Raw genomic sequence first — 18,132 nt, 5'->3', positions numbered from 1 at the left:
ATGCTTTTGAAGCAATAGCACTACTTCTGCATGTCACATTAGTAACAATGAAAGGAAGACTCCGGGTAATACTGATATACTGTGTTATGCCAACTGCTGATTTACAGAACATCTATCATGTAGAAGTCATGTAGCGACCTTCAGTCCTGCACCAGTCATAACACAGTATTACAGATTCTATAAGGTTACGTTCCCCCGATGAGCTTTTGGGGAGTTTTTTACATTGCCTATTTTTTGAAAGAATGCAAATAACCTATTTTACCTAATGGGTGCAGAAATGATCCAGAAAATCTGCAATGTCAAAAACTCACCATAAGCTCATTGTGGGAACATAGCCTTAGTGTATATTTAAGGAATGGCATTCCATTGTAAAACTGGGGCTTCTCAATTTTTTTCTAATGGTGCCACAACAGTAGTCTAGTCCCATGCTAAAATTGTAAATATTGCTCAATTTATATTTAGTTTGTCTCCTAAAATCAATGTTACATTCAAATATTACAGGCAAACAAATAAAAACAGTCAATATGTAGCTAAACAGAAGATTGTAAGTGACAATGTAATTGATGAATTTTCCACCCTCAAAATTTTTTTTCTCCCTCAAAAAACAGCTTAGGATGTTTTTAATTTTTTTTTAATCGGTGGCTTGAAAAGCTTTAGAACCAGGGCACCAGAGCCATTGGAGATTAATAAGGCAAGCATGACTTTTTTTTTGTTAATAACATTGTAAGCTGTTTACAACATTTTTATCCTAAGGCTGGACATGGACAATCTATTTAGGATTTGAATCAATGAGGAAGAACATTTTTCACGAATAACTCAACTTTAATACTAAGCTTGTAATTGTTGAAAATATTAGAAAACGGAATCCAGTTATTGGTGTCTCCAATCCTAAAGTAACTTTAGGACAGGTATAGTAAATACGTAGTCTCGTTTTAAAGAAAAGGGACCATAAAGGTCAATTACAGTTTAATCCATGCTAAAATATTACAAATGTTTCTTAAAATGAAAAAAGGCCTTAATAAAAAAAAATATTGATATATAAAAAAAAAATCCAAAATATTCATATAAACTCCCACTCAAAGCAGTTTGCTTTCTGCTACTACTATTATTAATAATTCCCAATGATATCTCAGGCTTTTAGTAACTTAACTCCTGCTTTGCTCTGTCAACAACCTCAGAACAGGCTGTTTTCATGATGATTTAGCTTTCTTGAGAGCAGCAAACTCCCAAACAGCAAGAGGCTGCAATACGAGCTGGCTCCAGCCATGGTGTCACTCCACAGTTCAGACACGGGAGTCTGGAAGATTCCTGTCATTTTATCTATGCCCCTTTTTTTTGTCACGCCTCCACACCATCCCTCATCCATCCTCAGTGTATAAAGGAGATGTTGAGGTGAGATTCCCAATACACAACAGCTTGAAATAGTTTAACTTAGTTTAGAGCAGCAGGTCTTCATTGGGATATTTTTCTCCGAGTCTGAACTTCTTTTCTTTTGGAAACTTACTTTTACCATTTCTGAGCACCTCTGCAGGACACAGTGCTGCACAATGGGGCGTCTTATCCTTCCTATTTTGATATCACTTCTGTTTAGTGTGGCCCAAGGAAGTCCCCAACTTCGAAGAGCGAATGATCGTCAAGGACAATGCACCTACACGTTCACGGTCCCTAGCCCAAGGGAAGGCACCTGTACAGAACCTGGAGAAGCAATGACTGCAATTAGGGAACTGCAACGTGAAAATGCAGCTGTCAAACAAGATACTGATGCTTTGAAAATTAGGCTGAACTTATTGGAGAAGGTGGTGAACCGGTTATTGGGAGGTAAAGGAACTGGACTGTCTTCTTCACCCCAATCTTTTACAGATGCTCAAGTAGAAGTACAAAGGCTGACGCTGGAAAAGGATGAATGGGAAAGTCAGAGGGGCAGTCTGGAGATGGCTTATTCAGACCTCCTGAAGGAGAAGTCTTCTTTGGAAGAAGAAAAACAGAGGCTGACCGAGAGGCTGGAAAAGGTGCAGCAGAGACAGTGTCCTCAAGTAGCTGAGACATCTAGGAATAGAGATCAGCCAATATCTCCGAGACAAGGTGAGTCTTAAGAGTCATGCAGAAATTGCTATAAGGCCACGGCTCCACTATCAGTATTTGGTTAGTATTCGGTCAGTATTTTTTCTCAGGATTGGGAGCTAAAACCAGGTGAGGAACAATCAGAGAAAAGGTATAATAGAAACAAGTCACCAATTCTGCATTTATCACCCACTCCTGGTTTTGGCTCCCACTCCAGAGAAAAAATACTGACCGAATACTGACCAAATATTGATAGTAGGGCCGTGGCCTTAGATTAAGTTCACACAAGCATATTTCCGGTATGAGTGCTGTTCGTAAAAAATAACTGACAGCACTCGGACTAATGTTATTCAATTGGGCTGTTCAGATGACTGATTTTTTTAATGGACCAAATGTCCATGTGAAAATAAAAAAAGATCACAGCATGCACTCGTCTCTTCCATTTTTTGGATAAGACTCACTTACTCAATGGGTGCCCCAAAAAAGTCTATCCCACATGAATCAACCCTATAGTACCCAAGTTTTACAGATACATTGCAATTCTTTAACATAGGAAACTGTATTTGGTCTTGGAAATTTTAATTATTGCTGATGTATAAAAATGAGATGAAAAATATCTGCTTTATCTGGATGTAAAATGAACAATTATTTACATGCTTGTGTGAACTTAGGCTTAGAGCAGGTGCACATGACTGTTTTCCTCTCCATCTGAGAAAAAACATCCTATTATGCTGATCAAACTCTTGTCAGAGTTTGATAAGTGGGATAAGTTTTTTCACAGAGATGGAGAGAAAAAAAAAAGTTTTTCCACCTTCTCCATTCTCCAAATCGGACCACGCTTGGACGTCATCTGATTGTCGTCTAATGTTTTCCAAGACTTTTCATAGACTTGCATTGCCGACACAAGGATCAAAATTGGACATGTCACCAATTTATTCCTTGGACCACTCTGTCTGAACAAAAAATCAGAGATGTGCATGGCCCCATAGAATAACATGGGTATGAGTGCTGTCTGTGAAAAACACGGATAGAACTCGTCCGATATAAACAATCATGTGCACCAAACCTAATCATGATTTGGGATATGATTTAAGACTTAATAATACTGCACACACATAAGTGCTGGGATCAAACAAATAACACATAATCCGTAATACCACAAGTGGGCACTATAAAATGCAATTATCTTATTAGCATTCAGTATTTCATCTGCCAAATCAGTAGACATCTGGATCATATTTAGCTACTGACATATGCAATGCTCTCAGTTGGATGAAGAGGAGATGACATCTTCCTTCTTTATTGTACGCTCTATTCTTAGTAAAATCAGATTTTCCTACTATCTTCCACATTCCGATCAATTCTAATATGATTTATTAACTGACATGAACGATTTTCTGACTACAACAGGTATAGGTTTCTCCCCTGGGAACAGCACCACTTCTATCCATAGGCTGTGTCTCGTATTGCAGCTCAGTCCAATTCAAGTGAAAGGGAGCGAACTTGTTACCATTCAATGCCTACATACAATAGGGGAGCGGATTTTCAGAAAGTCAATTTTTTAATCCAGTGAAACATTGCTTAAAGGGATTTTCTCAAGTTTGAACCTTATCTTCGATCCAAAGTAAAGTGGATAACTTTCCAATCTCTGAGGGTTTGAATGCCATGATCCCCACCGATCCTGAGAGATGGGGCTCAGAAGAGGTCGACCATGTGCATTGCCTCTCCATTAATTCTAATAGGAGCCCTGAATATCACCCGAGCGCCACACTCGGCAATCTCATGGCACTCCCACTAAGAATGAATGGAGCTGTAGTGCACATAAATGACCTCTGCTCCTTTCAGCCGCTGCTCTTCCGAGACCCATTTCTCATGGTCGATGTAGACCACGGCCAGCGATCAGAAATGTATCCCTTTCCCTTATCCTTTGGATAGGGGATAGCTTTTAAACTTAAGAACATCCCTTTATACTGGCAATGCTTACCACTTAGGCTGAGTTCAAACTGCCATATTAAAAATTGGGCCTGTCACGACCACAAAAGTCAGTCTTGCTTGGCTTTGTGTCCAGCTCCATGTGCTTGTCTTCGTTGTGGATGATACATAGTAGTGCAGAGAACTTGAAGTTCACCAGGCTTTTAGTCTCAGCCATACCATCCTGTTTGTTCATATTACCCCATTCATTACCCTTTCAGGTTACGGGGAAAAGATCATGACCTGCTCTTCAATCTTATTCAAGTGACAACATATTCATTTGGTTGCAAGGACTGGTAACATGAAACAGGACGAGCCTAAAGAGAAAATCAGATCTAGTGTCAGCAAAGAATTTATAGTCTCTGGTGATAGCTGGCCAAGTCCGCAACCGAGCAGAGCGTCAGCGGCTCATTCAAAACCCTAGTTATAAAAATTTCAGGGGATTAGGACGGCCATCTGACTGCTGCCCAATATATCTTGTTTATGCCAAACATCTTACCAAGAATGTAACAGCTTTTTTTCTAATATAACATCTTCCATTTCTGTTTGTGTTTCTTTGTTATGTAATATATTGTCTAGAATATGAGTTACTGAAAGATGACCTTAAAGTTTAACTATATTGAAGTAGTTGCATAACAAGTCCATAATCATCATTAGGGCTCATTCAGACATCCTTTTTATTTATAAATACCGCCCAAAGACAAGATAGGTGCATATAGTCTCTAAAAGTTCATAAATTTTATTGAAAATTACAGGGAAAATATATATCTTTGTACCGTGTTAGCCAGTAGATAGAAAAATATTAAGATTTGAGAGTCCTCAGTGGTTGATACCATCTTTTCAGTTAGCCATTAAAAGGTAACAAATTGCAAGCTTTCGAGACTCCTTAGGCTTCTTCATCAGGCTAGTATAACACAAAATCTGAAGAATCACATATTTATACACAATAGGACACAGAAATAATGCAATAGTTGAGACAAGTGACGTGAAGCAGAACTTTGAGTATGGGAGAGGGATAAAGAGTTGTCTCATCTATTGCATTATTTCTGTGTCCTATTGTGTATAAATATGTGATTCTTCAGATTTTGTGTTATACTAGCCTGATGAAGAAGCCTGAGGAGTCTCGAAAGCTTGCAATTTGTTACCATCTTTTCACTTAGCCATTAAAAGGTATCAACCACTGAGGATTCTCAAATGTAAATATTTTTTATTGAAAATTAATAATTAAAAAACATACATATTCAACAGAGAAACGCAATGGAGATCCACATAATACATCAACATAATTATGTATTACAGTGCTACATAGCTTTAAGAAAGATGTATACCTCACCCAAGTGTCTGCACTTTCACTGACTATCTTACAGTATATGTATCTGCATGGTGCAAAAAAAGTGTTTCCTTATTTGAGCTGATGGTACTAATTACTTTAAATGATAGACAATAAAAAATAAATAATTTACATATTTGTGTAGGCTAAAGTGGTGTGTGATCCTGGTGCCCCAATTCATGTTTCACCCTTTGCTTCAACAGGGGGCATTTTGTTATGTAATATATTGTCTAGATGATGAGTTACTGAAGCATAACCTTAAAGTTTAACCATATTGAAGCAGTCTATAATCATCATTAGGGCTCATTCAGACATCCTTTTTTATGTAGGAGAAAAACAGTCCACTTTTCATTTGTGATTTTGTTCAGAGTTTTATCAGATTTTCAATAGAGTGTTATTAGAGTTCCATCCGGGTTTAGTCTGAGTTTTATCAGTTTTTCCCGGATCAGAAAAAAAAAAGTTTCTCTACTTTCTGCTATCTAGCAGTGCGTGATAAATGGACAGCACAGGGATGGGATCCGGTTGCTGTCCGATTTCTATGCTGACCCATAGACTTGCCTTGCCAATTTTCAGCCAACAGTCGGATCTATATCAGACGTGTGTCCTCGATTTTGTGCTGAACACTTGGTCCACACAAAAAAATCGGACATGTGAATGGCCCCATTGGCTGTACTAGGTACAAGTTCTGTCTGTGAAAAATACGGATAGAACTCATGCGTGAAAAAATGGGTGTCTCAATGAGCTCTTAGGGTCTATGTGCATGGTTCTTTGAAGTTCTAAAAGAGAATATCTCCCATTCTTGTATGGCATAAAATGCAGCATGCCAAAATCGTGTCTTTATGACCTATAGGAGTAATCTCACCAAACACGTTCTGTTCATTTCTCTGGTGGCCTTTATCCTATACATGGATGACCACATTTGTCCTCTCAAGCAAGTATGTCCAAAGTCCTCTTTCAAGTTCAAATGATGATAGAGAATGGGATCCCAGAAGATGGAGCGATTGGGTGCATACACACCAACTAGACGGATGTCCTACAAGGGCATCACATCCTGAAGAGTCCTTGTAATAGATCTGTTGCCAGCAAACACACATTGCCACGATAAAGATGCGAAGCATAAATACCAACTAGACATCCGGATAGAAAAAAAGTCTCATATTAATCTAATCAGAAGATTGGGCTTATATAGAGGAGTGGGCTAGATTGTGTGAAGGTGAAGTGTGTGCAATCAGCCAATCTAAGTGGGGTTCCCACAATGGAGAGCCCACTTTTTTGCATATTTGACATGACTCTTACCCTAGTATACCAATAATACTATGACATTACCAATGCCCAGAGTGTATAATAGTATCTACAGCAACCAACAGCTAGGAAGCCACATGTAGGGAATATGGGGGAGGGGCGCAAAAAGTTTCAGGAAAAACTGCCTTAGAATTACTTGCGGACTGTCTCTGTTCTGCTACTTATACAACTCACTAAATAAACCGTTTTATTGTGTTATTCAGTCATTGTGCTAATTCTTTGTAATTGTTTAATTTTTCAGCACCATATGTCACTGATGGTCATGGAGGAGCTGCCAGGACATCCTCAGCACAAGGCAAAGGAGGACCCTCTGAATGTAAGAAAATCAAGATGTTGATTGCCATCAATAAGGCATAGTGGACACCGTGTCTGCACTAGACTGAATGGAAAAATGCAGTGAGTGGTGGTGCGGCAGCGGTCACCATGTTGTGTGCAGCCGGACACTGCCTGAGTCACACATAGTGACTGTAAAACTCCCTGGCTCCCTGCTGCCATTGCCTCTAAGACACTCCGATGATTGACCAATCACGACAAAGCAGAAAGAGAGAGCAAGCATCAGCCAATCAGAGCCCAGTACATGAGAGCCAATCAGAAGAGCTGTTAGTGTAGCGCTGGCTGCTGAGTGGATGAGCATGGAAACTGAAAACAGAATCTTCTTCATAGAGAGCCATGAGGCTTCAGAGCCAGGAGGGCAGGGGCAGAGCTACTCTCATCCCCCATAGATGGGGAGAGTCGATGTGGGGTGAATAATGTCACCTTCTAATGAGCAATTTATGTAAGAAACCTGACTTATTTGTAACTTCATCACCAATGGAGAAAACAGAGAGGTGAGAAGGTTGCAGTCTGTATATAAAGAGGGGCTTAGAATCCTTCTGTCTATATATAAAGAGGAGGTGAGAAGCCTGCTGTCTGTATATAAGGAGGGAGTGACAAGCCTGCTGTCTGTATATAAGGAGGGGATTAGAAGCCTGCTGTCTGTATATAAGGAGTGAGTGAGAAGCCTGCTGTCTGTATATAAGGAGGGGATTAGAAGCCTGCTGTCTGTATATAAGGAGTGAGTGAGAAGCCTGCTGTCTGTATATAAGGAGGGAGTGAGAAGCCTGCTGTCTGTATATAAGGAGGGAGTGAGAAGCCTGCTGTCTGTATATAAGGAGGGGATTATAAGCCTGCTGTCTGTATATATGGAGGGGATTATAAACCTGCTGTCTGTATATAAGGAGGGGATTATAAGCCTGCTGTCTGTATATAAGGAGGGGATTATAAGCCTGCTGTCTGTATATAAGGAGGGGATTATAAGCCTGCTGTCTGTATAAGGAGGTGGTGAGAAGCCTGCTGTCTGTATATAAGGAGGGAGTGAGAAGCCTGGTGTCTGTATATAAGGAGGGAGTGAGAAGCCTGGTGTCTGTATATAAGGAGGTGAGAAGCCTGCTGTCTGTATATAAGGAGGTGGTGAGAAGCCTGCTGTCTGTATATAAGGAGTGAGTGAGAAGCCTGCTGTCTGTATATAAGGAGTGAGTGAGAAGCCTGCTGTCTGTATATAAGGAGGGAGTGAGAAGCCTGCTGTCTGTATATAAGGAGGGAGTGAGAAGCCTGCTGTCTGTATATATGGAGGTGGTGAGAAGCCTGCTGTCTGTATATAAGGAGGGGATTATAAGCCTGCTGTCTGTATATATGGAGGTGGTGAGAAGCCTGCTGTCTGTATAAGGAGGTGGTGAGAAGCCTGCTGTCTGTATATAGGGAGGGAGTGAGAAGCCTGGTGCCTGTATATAAGGAGATGAGAAGCCTGCTGTCTGTATATAAGGAGGTGGTGAGAAGCCTGCTGTCTGTATATAAGGAGTGAGTGAGAAGCCTGCTGTCTGTATATAAGGAGGGAGTGAGAAGCCTGCTGTCTGTATATAAGGAGGGAGTGAGAAGCCTGCTGTCTGTATATAAGGAGGTGGTGAGAAGCCTGCTGTCTGTATATAAGGAGGGGATGAGAAGCCTGCTGTCTGTATATAAGGAGGGAGTGAGAAGCCTGCTGTCTGTATATAAGGAGGGAGTGAGAAGCCTGCTGTCTGTATATAAGGAGGCGGTGAGAAGCCTGCTGTCTGTATATAAGGAGGAGGTGAGAAGCCTGCTGTCTGTATATAAGGAGGGAGTGAGAAGCCTGCTGTCTGTATATAAGGAGGTGGTGAGAAGCCTGCTGTCTGTATATAAGGAGGGGATGAGAAGCCTGCTGTCTGTATATAAGGAGGGAGTGAGAAGCCTGCTGTCTGTATATAAGGAGGGAGTGAGAAGCCTGCTGTCTGTATATAAGGAGGCGGTGAGAAGCCTGCTGTCTGTATATAAGGAGGAGGTGAGAAGCCTGCTGTCTGTATATAAGGAGGCGGTGAGAAGCCTGGTGTCTGTATATAAGGAGGCGGTGAGAAGCCTGCTGTCTGTATATAAGGAGGGAGTGAGAAGCCTGCTGTCTGTATATAAGGAGGCGGTGAGAAGCCTGCTGTCTGTATATAAGGAGGAGGTGAGAAGCCTGCTGTCTGTATATAAGGAGGGAGTGAGAAGCCTGCTGTCTGTATATAAGGAGGTGGTGAGAAGCCTGCTGTCTGTATATAAGGAGGGGATGAGAAGCCTGCTGTCTGTATATAAGGAGGGAGTGAGAAGCCTGCTGTCTGTATATAAGGAGGGAGTGAGAAGCCTGCTGTCTGTATATAAGGAGGTGGTGAGAAGCCTGCTGTCTGTATATAAGGAGGGGATGAGAAGCCTGCTGTCTGTATATAAGGAGGGAGTGAGAAGCCTGCTGTCTGTATATAAGGAGGGAGTGAGAAGCCTGCTGTCTGTATATAAGGAGGTGGTGAGAAGCCTGCTGTCTGTATATAAGGAGGCGGTGAGAAGCCTGCTGTCTGTATATAAGGAGGCGGTGAGAAGCCTGGTGTCTGTATATAAGGAGGCGGTGAGAAGCATGCTGTCTGTATATAAGGAGGCGGTGAGAAGCCTGCTGTCTGTATATAAGGAGGCGGTGAGAAGCCTGCTGTCTGTATATAAGGAGGTGGTGAGAAACCTGCTGTCTGTATATAAGGAGGTGGTGAGAAACCTGCTGTCTGTATATAAGGAGGTGGTGAGAAGCCTACTGTCTGTATATAAGGAGGTGGTGAGAAGCCTGCTGTCTGTATATAAGGAGGTGGTGAGAAGCCTGCTGTCTGTATATAAGGAGGTGGTGAGAAGCCTGCTGTCTGTATATAAGGAGGTGATGAGAAGCCTGCTGTCTGTATATAAGGAGGTGGTGAGAAGCCTGCTGTCTGTATATAAGGAGGTGGTGAGAAGCCTGCTGTCTGTATATAAGGAGGTGGTGAGAAGCCTGCTGTCTGTATATAAGGAGGTGGTGAGAAGCCTGCTGTCTGTATATAAGGAGGTGGTGAGAAGCCTGCTGTCTGTATATAAGGAGGGGGTGAGAAGCCTGCTGTCTGTATATAAGGAGGTGGTGAGAAGCCTGCTGTCTGTATATAAGGAGGTGGTGAGAAGCCTGCTGTCTGTATATAAGGAGGTGGTGAGAAGCCTGCTGTCTGTATATAAGGAGGGAGTGAGAAGCCTGCTGTCTGTATATAAGGAGGTGGTGAGAAACCTGCTGTCTGTATATAAGGAGGGAGTGAGAAGCCTGCTGTCTGTATATAAGGAGGGGATTATAAGCCTGCTGTCTGTATAAGGAGGTGGTGAGAAGCCTGCTGTCTGTATATAAGGAGGGAGTGAGAAGCCTGCTGTCTGTATATAAGGAGGGGATTAGACGCCTGTTTGTGAAAATTTAGCACAAGGACAGTTTCACACAAGATGGAATAGTTGTACATCTTATGGCTGGAACTCCTAGCCCCGTCACAGGCCTAAAATTCAAAAAAAAGTCAATGTGATAACTAAATTTTCTAAAGTAAACCTAAACTAGTCTCATTAGATGTATTATACAGTTTTTACATAAAATGTTCCATTTTAAATGTATTTTTACAGTCTTCTAATGGTATGTTTTTAATATTTTAGTGTCTCCCTGGGGAGCAGATGGGGTGGGGTACCAAGAATTGAAATCAGAGCTTACAGCACTTCCTGCGTCTCGAATGTTTCCAGAAAGTCATTCAACGGGTCAAGGCTCAGAGACCATGGGGACACCTGGTACAAATATTTTTTTCCTCATTTAATATTTGTGAGACATGCTTGGACACCTAATTGCACCACCCTAATATTGCATTACACCAACCATACATGAAATGTTCCATTAGCATTTTCCAAGAAGACCATTAAAATGTTGGCCTTCGCTAATTAATGCTACTGCACGCATGAGGAATTCGGTTTAATTTCTGTTGGCAGACGCTATGAAGTAGTTATGTTTATTATGTCTAGGCAACAGGTCAGTCTGGCAGTCATCATAATGAAGGACGGCTCATCAAAGTTATTTCTCTGCAAATCTCATAACTAAAAGCCGATTTACAATTCAGAACTAATAAAAAATAAGAGATTTTTTTGTAATTACAAGATTTGAAATTAACAAAAAAAAGTTGATTTCCAAGATATGTTCTCTTTATTGCATCATTTAAAATATTCCAACCGTGATAAATATGGCATGGCGCCGTTTGTCTTTCAGCTTGAAAAAGGCCAAAAGTTAAAATAACTCAACAGCAGATTGGAAAATTAATAAACATATATCTCTCTTCCAGGGTGTGGTGAACTTACATGGGTCGGAGAACCTACTACTTATCGAAAGGCAGATAACATCGCTGGTAAATATGGAGTTTGGATGAAAGACCCAGAACCAGTATCCCCATTTACATTGGACACCATTTGGAGAATCAATACTGTCGGAGCAGATATACGCCAAGTTTTTGAGTATGAGAATCTTGACCAATTAGTAAAAGGTTATCCTACCAAAGTATATGTTGTGCCTCGTTCCATGGAGAGCAACGGGGCTGTGGTATACAAGGGTTCTCTATACTATATACGCAAAAAATCTAAAATAGTAGTAAAATATGACTTCAGGACAGAAACGGTTGCAATCCAGAAGGAACTTGTTGACGCTGGATATCATGGTAAATACCCTTATTCTTGGGGAGGCTATACAGATATTGATCTGGCGGTTGATGAGATGGGTTTGTGGGCAATCTATAGCACAGAGAACGCTAAAGGGTCTATAGTTATATCTCAGTTAGACCCCAAAACCTTGGAAGTGAAGCAGAGCTGGAACACTACAATTCGAAAGCAGTCAATGGCTAATGCATTCATGGTGTGCGGCACTCTGTACACCATCGCAAGCTATTCCTCTCCAACCACCACAGTCAGTTTTGCTTTCGATACTCACACAGGTGTCCAGAAGCAATTGAGCATCCCATTTCAGAATCAGTACGGCTACGCTAGCATGGTAGATTACAACCCAACTGAGAAAAAAATTTATGGCTGGGACAATTTTACCATGGTGGCCTATGATGTCAGGCTTTCCAAAATGTGAGGAGAGATGGAAGTGGAGGATTACACATGAAATGGGCAGGGTGGGAAGACTGCCAGTTGGCATGGGGTACATTAGGAGGGAGGGGTAAGCTTTGCAGACGTAGAAAGAACTAAGAGGAACTACCTCTCATGCACTGTCTCCCATTTATCTGTGCTTTAGCCACTGGAAAATGTTCTTTCTTGCAGTTAAGTACCATTTACTCACATAAGATAATGGGAAACAAATAATGCTTTGCATGGTTAGTGGCCTTATGAGATACTGGCAGAATGCGGAATCTAGAGAGAATGTTTGCATTCCTAATTTGAAATTCTTTTCCCATGGGTTAGTCATGTTAGCGCTGTAATTCATGTATACGCATAGAGTACTGGAGCAGCAGACTACCAGGACCGGTTACAAATATGTACTTACAGGTTGAGATGGAAAATGCTGTCCACTCCGAATAATCAGGGTATACGTATACGGTTTTTTGCAATTGCACTTACGATTAATTGGATGTCAAGACAGTCTCAGGTTCTCTTATTAACAAAATACTTGGGCTGGGTTTCCACACTGTGACACGTGGCTGCATGGTTTAGGAAGTAACAGCCTCACTTACTCTGAACATGGTTTCAGCTGCATTTAGTAATATGAAAATCCATCCTAAGTGGTCGAAGTCTCTCTTACACATCCGGTTTTTGGTACATGTGCCATTTTATTTTTGTGGATTGATCACAGACATTACAATGAATGTGCCTTTTCACATTTTTATTATTTTTTGCTTGCCGAAAACTCCCCACCTCCCAAAAAAACGAAGAGGCCCTTTGATCCGTGTTGTGGCTTAAACTTTCATGTACAAATCAATTGCCCAGTGATGAAAATAAAATCAAATAGCTCACAAATGTCATCCCTGGGCTGTCCCTATTATACTGTTTTTTGACTAGGAAAGGCTAAAAAAAAGTTTTCTTTATTCGAGAAGAGAAAATCGGATGGTGAAAATGAACTTGGAACAAAAATGAAGTTGGTGCAGTGAAAAAACAAAACACAGCACACCGGCTGTTCTTCCCATGTGAGGAAACAAATCCTGATGTGTGAAACTTTTCTTAAAGAGAATCTGTCCTTAGGATTACCCATGTTAAACTAAAGGTATGGTCATAATGGCGCTGTCATACTGATTTAATAGATACCTTCAGTGAACAAATCTGCAGCCCGGTATTTGTTAAATCACCATTAGAAGTTTCGGTTTCCTAATCTTTTCGTGCATTGAGACGGGACTGTGGGTAGGGTCTTCGGCTATGCCACAGCCTCTCCGCTGCCTCTGGTGTATTTATCTTCTACCTCATTTAAATTTCATGCTGGCACCGTCCTAGCTGTTGGAGGCACTTGCGCAGATCAATATGGTGGTGGCTTCAGGAAAATGGAGCTGGTGGCGGCGCATGCACAGATTGACTTTCCTGCGGTCTTCATTAAAATGGGTCGGTAGCGGCGTATGCGCAGAATGAGATCTCCGCTCGTTATTAGGCAGAGATCTAAATCTGCGCATGCACTGCCACCAGCACCATTTTCCTGAAGTCCGCCACGAAATTCATCTGTGCAAGCGCCACCCACTTGTAGGACGGCTCCAGCACCAAATTTAAACGAGGAAGATGATAAACACACCAAAGTTAGTGGAAGGGCTGTGGAAGAGTCAAAGACCCTACCCACAGTCATGACCTGATGCATGAAGAGATAAGGACAGAAACTTACAATGATGATTTAACAAAAACTGTAGATTTCTACACTGAAGGTATCTATTAAATCATTGTAACAGCGCCATTATGCCCATACCTTTAGTTTAAAATGGATAATCCTGATGACAGGTTCTTTTTTTTTTTTTAAATAGGAACCTGTCACCAGTTTTACACCTTCTAAACTATGCCATCACCTTTTACATTATATAAATGGGATTACTACAACCCCTTAGTTCCCTCATAGGTGCTCTTATATACCTTCAAAAGGTGTTTTATTCATGTCCCACTCTGTACGCAAATTGCGTGGTCCAGTCCGATGGGAGGTCTCCAGTTTGTGCTCAGTGGCACCCCAGGCTTTTCAAATGCTGCCTCTTTGATCATTATGGAAGTGGATGACATCTTGTACATCTTCCATACTGTGCCCGAAGTCTGTCACCTGCACAGGCGCTCCTCACTCTGCCCTATCGAACAGCCAAAAGTTTTGAGAATGACACCAAAATTATATTTTCACATGATCTGCTGGCCTCTGGTTTTTATTAGTGTTTGTCTGATGTTTATATCACATACAAAGATATAATTGCAATCATATTATGAGTACCAATAGGTTATATTGACAGTTAGAATGAGTTAATGCAGCAAGTCAATATTTGCAGTGTTGCCCCTTCTTCTTCAAGACCTCCTGTAATTCTTCCTGGCATGCTCTCAATCAACTTTTGGACCAAATCCTGACTGATAGCAGTCCATTCTTGCATAATCAATGCTTGCATTTTGCCAGAATTTGTTGGTTTTTGTTTGTCCACCCGTCTCTTGATGATTGACCACAAGTTCTCAATGGGATTAAGATCTGGGGAGTTTCCAGGCCATGGACCCAAAATCTCTATGTTTTGTTCCATGAGCCATTTAGTTATCACCTTTGCTTTATGGCAAGGTGCTCCATCATGCTGGAAAAGGCATTGCTGGGCGCCAAACTGCTCTTGGACGGTTGGGAGAAGTTGCTCTTGGAGGACATTCTGGTACCATTCTTTATTCATGGCTGTGTTTTTAGGCAAGACTGTAAGTGAGCCGATTCCCTTGGCTGAGAAGCAACCCCATACATGAATGGTTTCAGGATGCTTTACAGTTGGCATGAGACAAGACTGGTGGTAGCGCTCACCTCTTCTTCTCCGAATAAGCTGTTTTCCAGATGTCCCAAACAATCGAAAAGGGGATTCATCAGAGAAAATGACTGCCCCAGTCCTCAGCAGTCCACTCCCTGTACCTTTTGCAGAATATCAGTCGGTCCCTGATGTTTTTTCTGGAGAGAAGTGGCTTCTTTGCTGCCCTCCTTGAAACCAGCCCTTGCTCAAAGAGTCTCCGCCTCACAGTGCGTGCAGAAGCACTCACACCAGCCTGCTGCCATTCCTGAGCAAGCTCGGCACTGCTGGTAGTCCGATCCCGCAGCTGAAACAGTTTTAAGATACGGTCCTGGCGCTTGCTGGTCTTTCTTGGGCGCCCTGGAGCCTTTTTGACAAGAATGGAAGCTCTCTCCTTGAAGTTCTTGATGATGCGATAGATTGTTGACTGAGGTGCAATCTTTGTAGCTGCGATACTCTTCCCTGTTAGGCCATTTTTGTGCAGTGCAATGATGGCTGCACGTGTTTCTTTAGAGATAACCATGGTTAACTGAAGAGAAACAATGATACCAAGAACCAGCCTCCTTTTAAAGTGTCCAGTGATGTCATTCTTACTTAATCATGACTGATTGATCCATTAACACAGGTGTGGGTGTTGATGAGGACAGGGCTGGCGATCAATCACTAAAACGATGTTAGCTGCTCCTTTTAAGGCAGGACTGCAATGATGTTGAAATGTGTTTTGGGGGTTAAAGTTCATTTTCTGGGCAAATATTGACTTTGCAAGTACAGTAATTGCTGTTAAGCTGATCACTCTTTGACATTCAGGAGTATATGCAAATTGCCATTACAAAAAATGAAGCAGTAAACTTTGGAAAAATTACTATTTGTCTCATTCTCAATACTTTTGGCCATGACTGTAGGTGCAAGACATTGACGTAGGAGATGTCATCCACTTCCATCAAGGTGCAAGAGTTGGTGTTTGAGGGAACTGATGCCGGCGCTGGACTGAACCATGCATACATCTTCGGCAGTATGCAAGGGCACTTATTAGGGTATAAAGGGGTTGTTAGACCCCAATCTTCCTGCTTTAAAAGATGAGGGGCATTATTTATATGGTATAATACTGGTGACCGATTTCACTTTAAAAGGAGATGTAGAAGGTTTGAAAAACAATGGTTGTTGCACACTTTTTGAAAGATCTTAAAAACAAACAAAAAAAAAAACAAAACTTTTTTTTTAAGGGGTTGTCCAGCATTAGAAAAGCAGCACTATCAGTTTTCCCCATTGTGTTCAGTAGATCAATCATTGCTAATTTTGGAAGCAGTAGTGCAGTGTATATTGATAAAAGCAACCGTCTGATGGTCTCTCTGAATTTTATAGCCATTTCAGTCAGTGGCTCCAAGTAGATTCATTATTTTATAATCAGACCACTTCTGTTTTGATGCGCCAGCTAAAATCTATTTCAAGCAATGTTTCCCACCATTGCAACTAGTTACCGGATGGCGAAGTACATAAAGAGGAAAAAGCAATTCTGCATTTTTTCACTAGTGTTTTTAGCCCTGCAAAATTTAACACTGCAGGACATCTGTATAATAGAGGATTTAGAATACACATCGGGAAGCACATGCCAATACACACACGTATATATATATATATACAAAGTGCACTTTCAATGTACGACTCTCAGAATGTAAACTGTATATTGTTCTAACATGTCCCTAAGACAAGCTAGCGAATATCTATAGGACATGATCTTACATTACACTTAGGCCTGGATTTAATCGATTTCACTGTATGACTTAAATCCATTTTTCTTGTTTTTATCATACAGGGAAAAGCCGTAATCTTACATTCCAATGTAATGTTATACGATGCAGATATTTTCCTTACACTTGTTTTTGATAAATATATAAGAATATTGTTCTATTGTCAAAATGTACAAAAAAAAATGCAATTGTCACTCTTAATCTTTGTATGTTATAAAAGTAATAAAATATTTTCTACAGTTTACCTTGAAAATTGGTGTTTGTTGTAGTGGCGTTCTAGTTTAGCTATCCATTACTTATATAGCACCAAGATGTTACGAAGCATGGTACTGAGATTGAGATCCATTGGGGGGTGGGAGTGGAGGAGACAGGTAGCGGCGTGTGGATGATGACAATTTACTTGATTTTTAGTAATTTATAAAATGCCAAATTACCTTAAATAAAAAAAAGGGGTTAATCTTCAGTAACTCCACCCCCCCTACACACCCTCTTGTCAATTCACATGCAGGTAATTGGGGCTAATAGTTTTGCAGTTGGGTTTCATTAAAAACGTTGCACAGTTTGTCTATTGCTGACTACAGGAGGAGTTAACCAAGAATCATCAGGGAGCTAGTTCTGCTAAGGAATTTGTAACTCTAAGGACTCGCACACACCACCATATTTACCGTCTGAGTGCAATCCAATAAAACATCGGATTGCACTTGGAACTATGCTATTTTATAAGGCCGTGCACATGTCAGATTTTTTTTCCTTGGACCAAGAACAAAAAAAAAAATTTAAATGCACATGACCAAGTTTGAACTGATATTCAGATAGCACTTGGCCACGCAAGTCAGAGTGGGTAGAAACCATCGGATTGCACTCGGATGACATGAGTGCAGTCTGATGATTTCTGCGGACTCTGAATGGAGATTACCCCCCACATTCTTTTCATCATCCGAGAAAATCAGATCACACTATGATCATACTCTGATCAGCGTTTGACCCCTTTAACCCCGAGGATGGTTTGCATGTTAATGACCAGGCCAATTTTTACAATTCTGACCACTGTCACTTTGAGGTAATAACTTTGAAACGCTTCAACAGATCCCACCGATTCTGAGATTCTCTTTTTTCGGGACATTGTACTTCTTGATAGTGGTACAATTTCCTCAATATGACTTCTGTTTATTTGTGAAAAAAAAAAACAGAAATTTGGTGAAAATTTTGCAATTTTCAAACTTAGAATTTTCATGCCCTTAAACCAGAGAGATATGTCACACAAAATAGTTAATAAGTAACATTTCCCACATGTCTACTTTACATCAGCACAATTTTGGAACCAAATTTTTTTTTTTGTTAGGAAGTTAAGGGTTAAAAGTTGATCAGCGATTTCTCACTTTTACAACAAAATTTACAAGACCATTTTTATTTTTAGGGACCA

General features: G+C 41.0%; 1 protein-coding gene across 2 annotated transcripts; it reads left to right on the top strand.

Moving 5' to 3' along the window:
* Positions 1–1,214: 1,214 nt before the first annotated feature.
* Positions 1,215–13,799, top strand: MYOC (myocilin). 2 transcript variants are annotated; one of them, XM_073643129.1, is made up of 5 exons: positions 1,215–1,392; positions 1,592–2,082; positions 6,906–6,980; positions 10,667–10,795; positions 11,338–13,799. In XM_073643129.1, the coding sequence occupies exons 1-5, from the start codon at positions 1,385–1,387 to the stop codon at positions 12,120–12,122; spliced, it is 1,488 nt and encodes a 495-aa protein (XP_073499230.1). In that variant the 5' UTR covers positions 1,215–1,384; the 3' UTR covers positions 12,123–13,799. The 2 variants fall into 2 exon arrangements, with proteins under 2 accessions (XP_073499230.1, XP_073499229.1); XM_073643128.1 differs by having other exon boundaries at positions 1,216–2,082; positions 11,338–13,795.
* Positions 13,800–18,132: the final 4,333 nt, after the last annotated feature.

The sequence above is a fragment of the Phyllobates terribilis genome, unplaced genomic scaffold (genome assembly GCF_046119375.1).
Source record: "Phyllobates terribilis strain yellow unplaced genomic scaffold, ASM4611937v1 Scaffold_8__6_contigs__length_399053987, whole genome shotgun sequence".
In the NCBI taxonomy this organism is placed as follows: Eukaryota; Metazoa; Chordata; class Amphibia; order Anura; family Dendrobatidae; genus Phyllobates; species Phyllobates terribilis.
This window is presented reverse-complemented; position numbering and strand designations above follow the sequence as displayed.

Excerpts from the sequence above, each read along its gene's own strand:
- MYOC (XM_073643128.1), top strand. The coding sequence starts at position 1,548 with ATGGGGCGTCTTATCCTTCCTATTTTGATATCACTTCTGTTTAGTGTG. Across the intron at positions 2,083-6,905 it reads GCCAATATCTCCGAGACAAG|CACCATATGTCACTGATGGT; the intron begins GTGAGTCTTAAG and ends TTAATTTTTCAG. Across the intron at positions 6,981-10,666 it reads CAAAGGAGGACCCTCTGAAT|TGTCTCCCTGGGGAGCAGAT; the intron begins GTAAGAAAATCA and ends TTAATATTTTAG.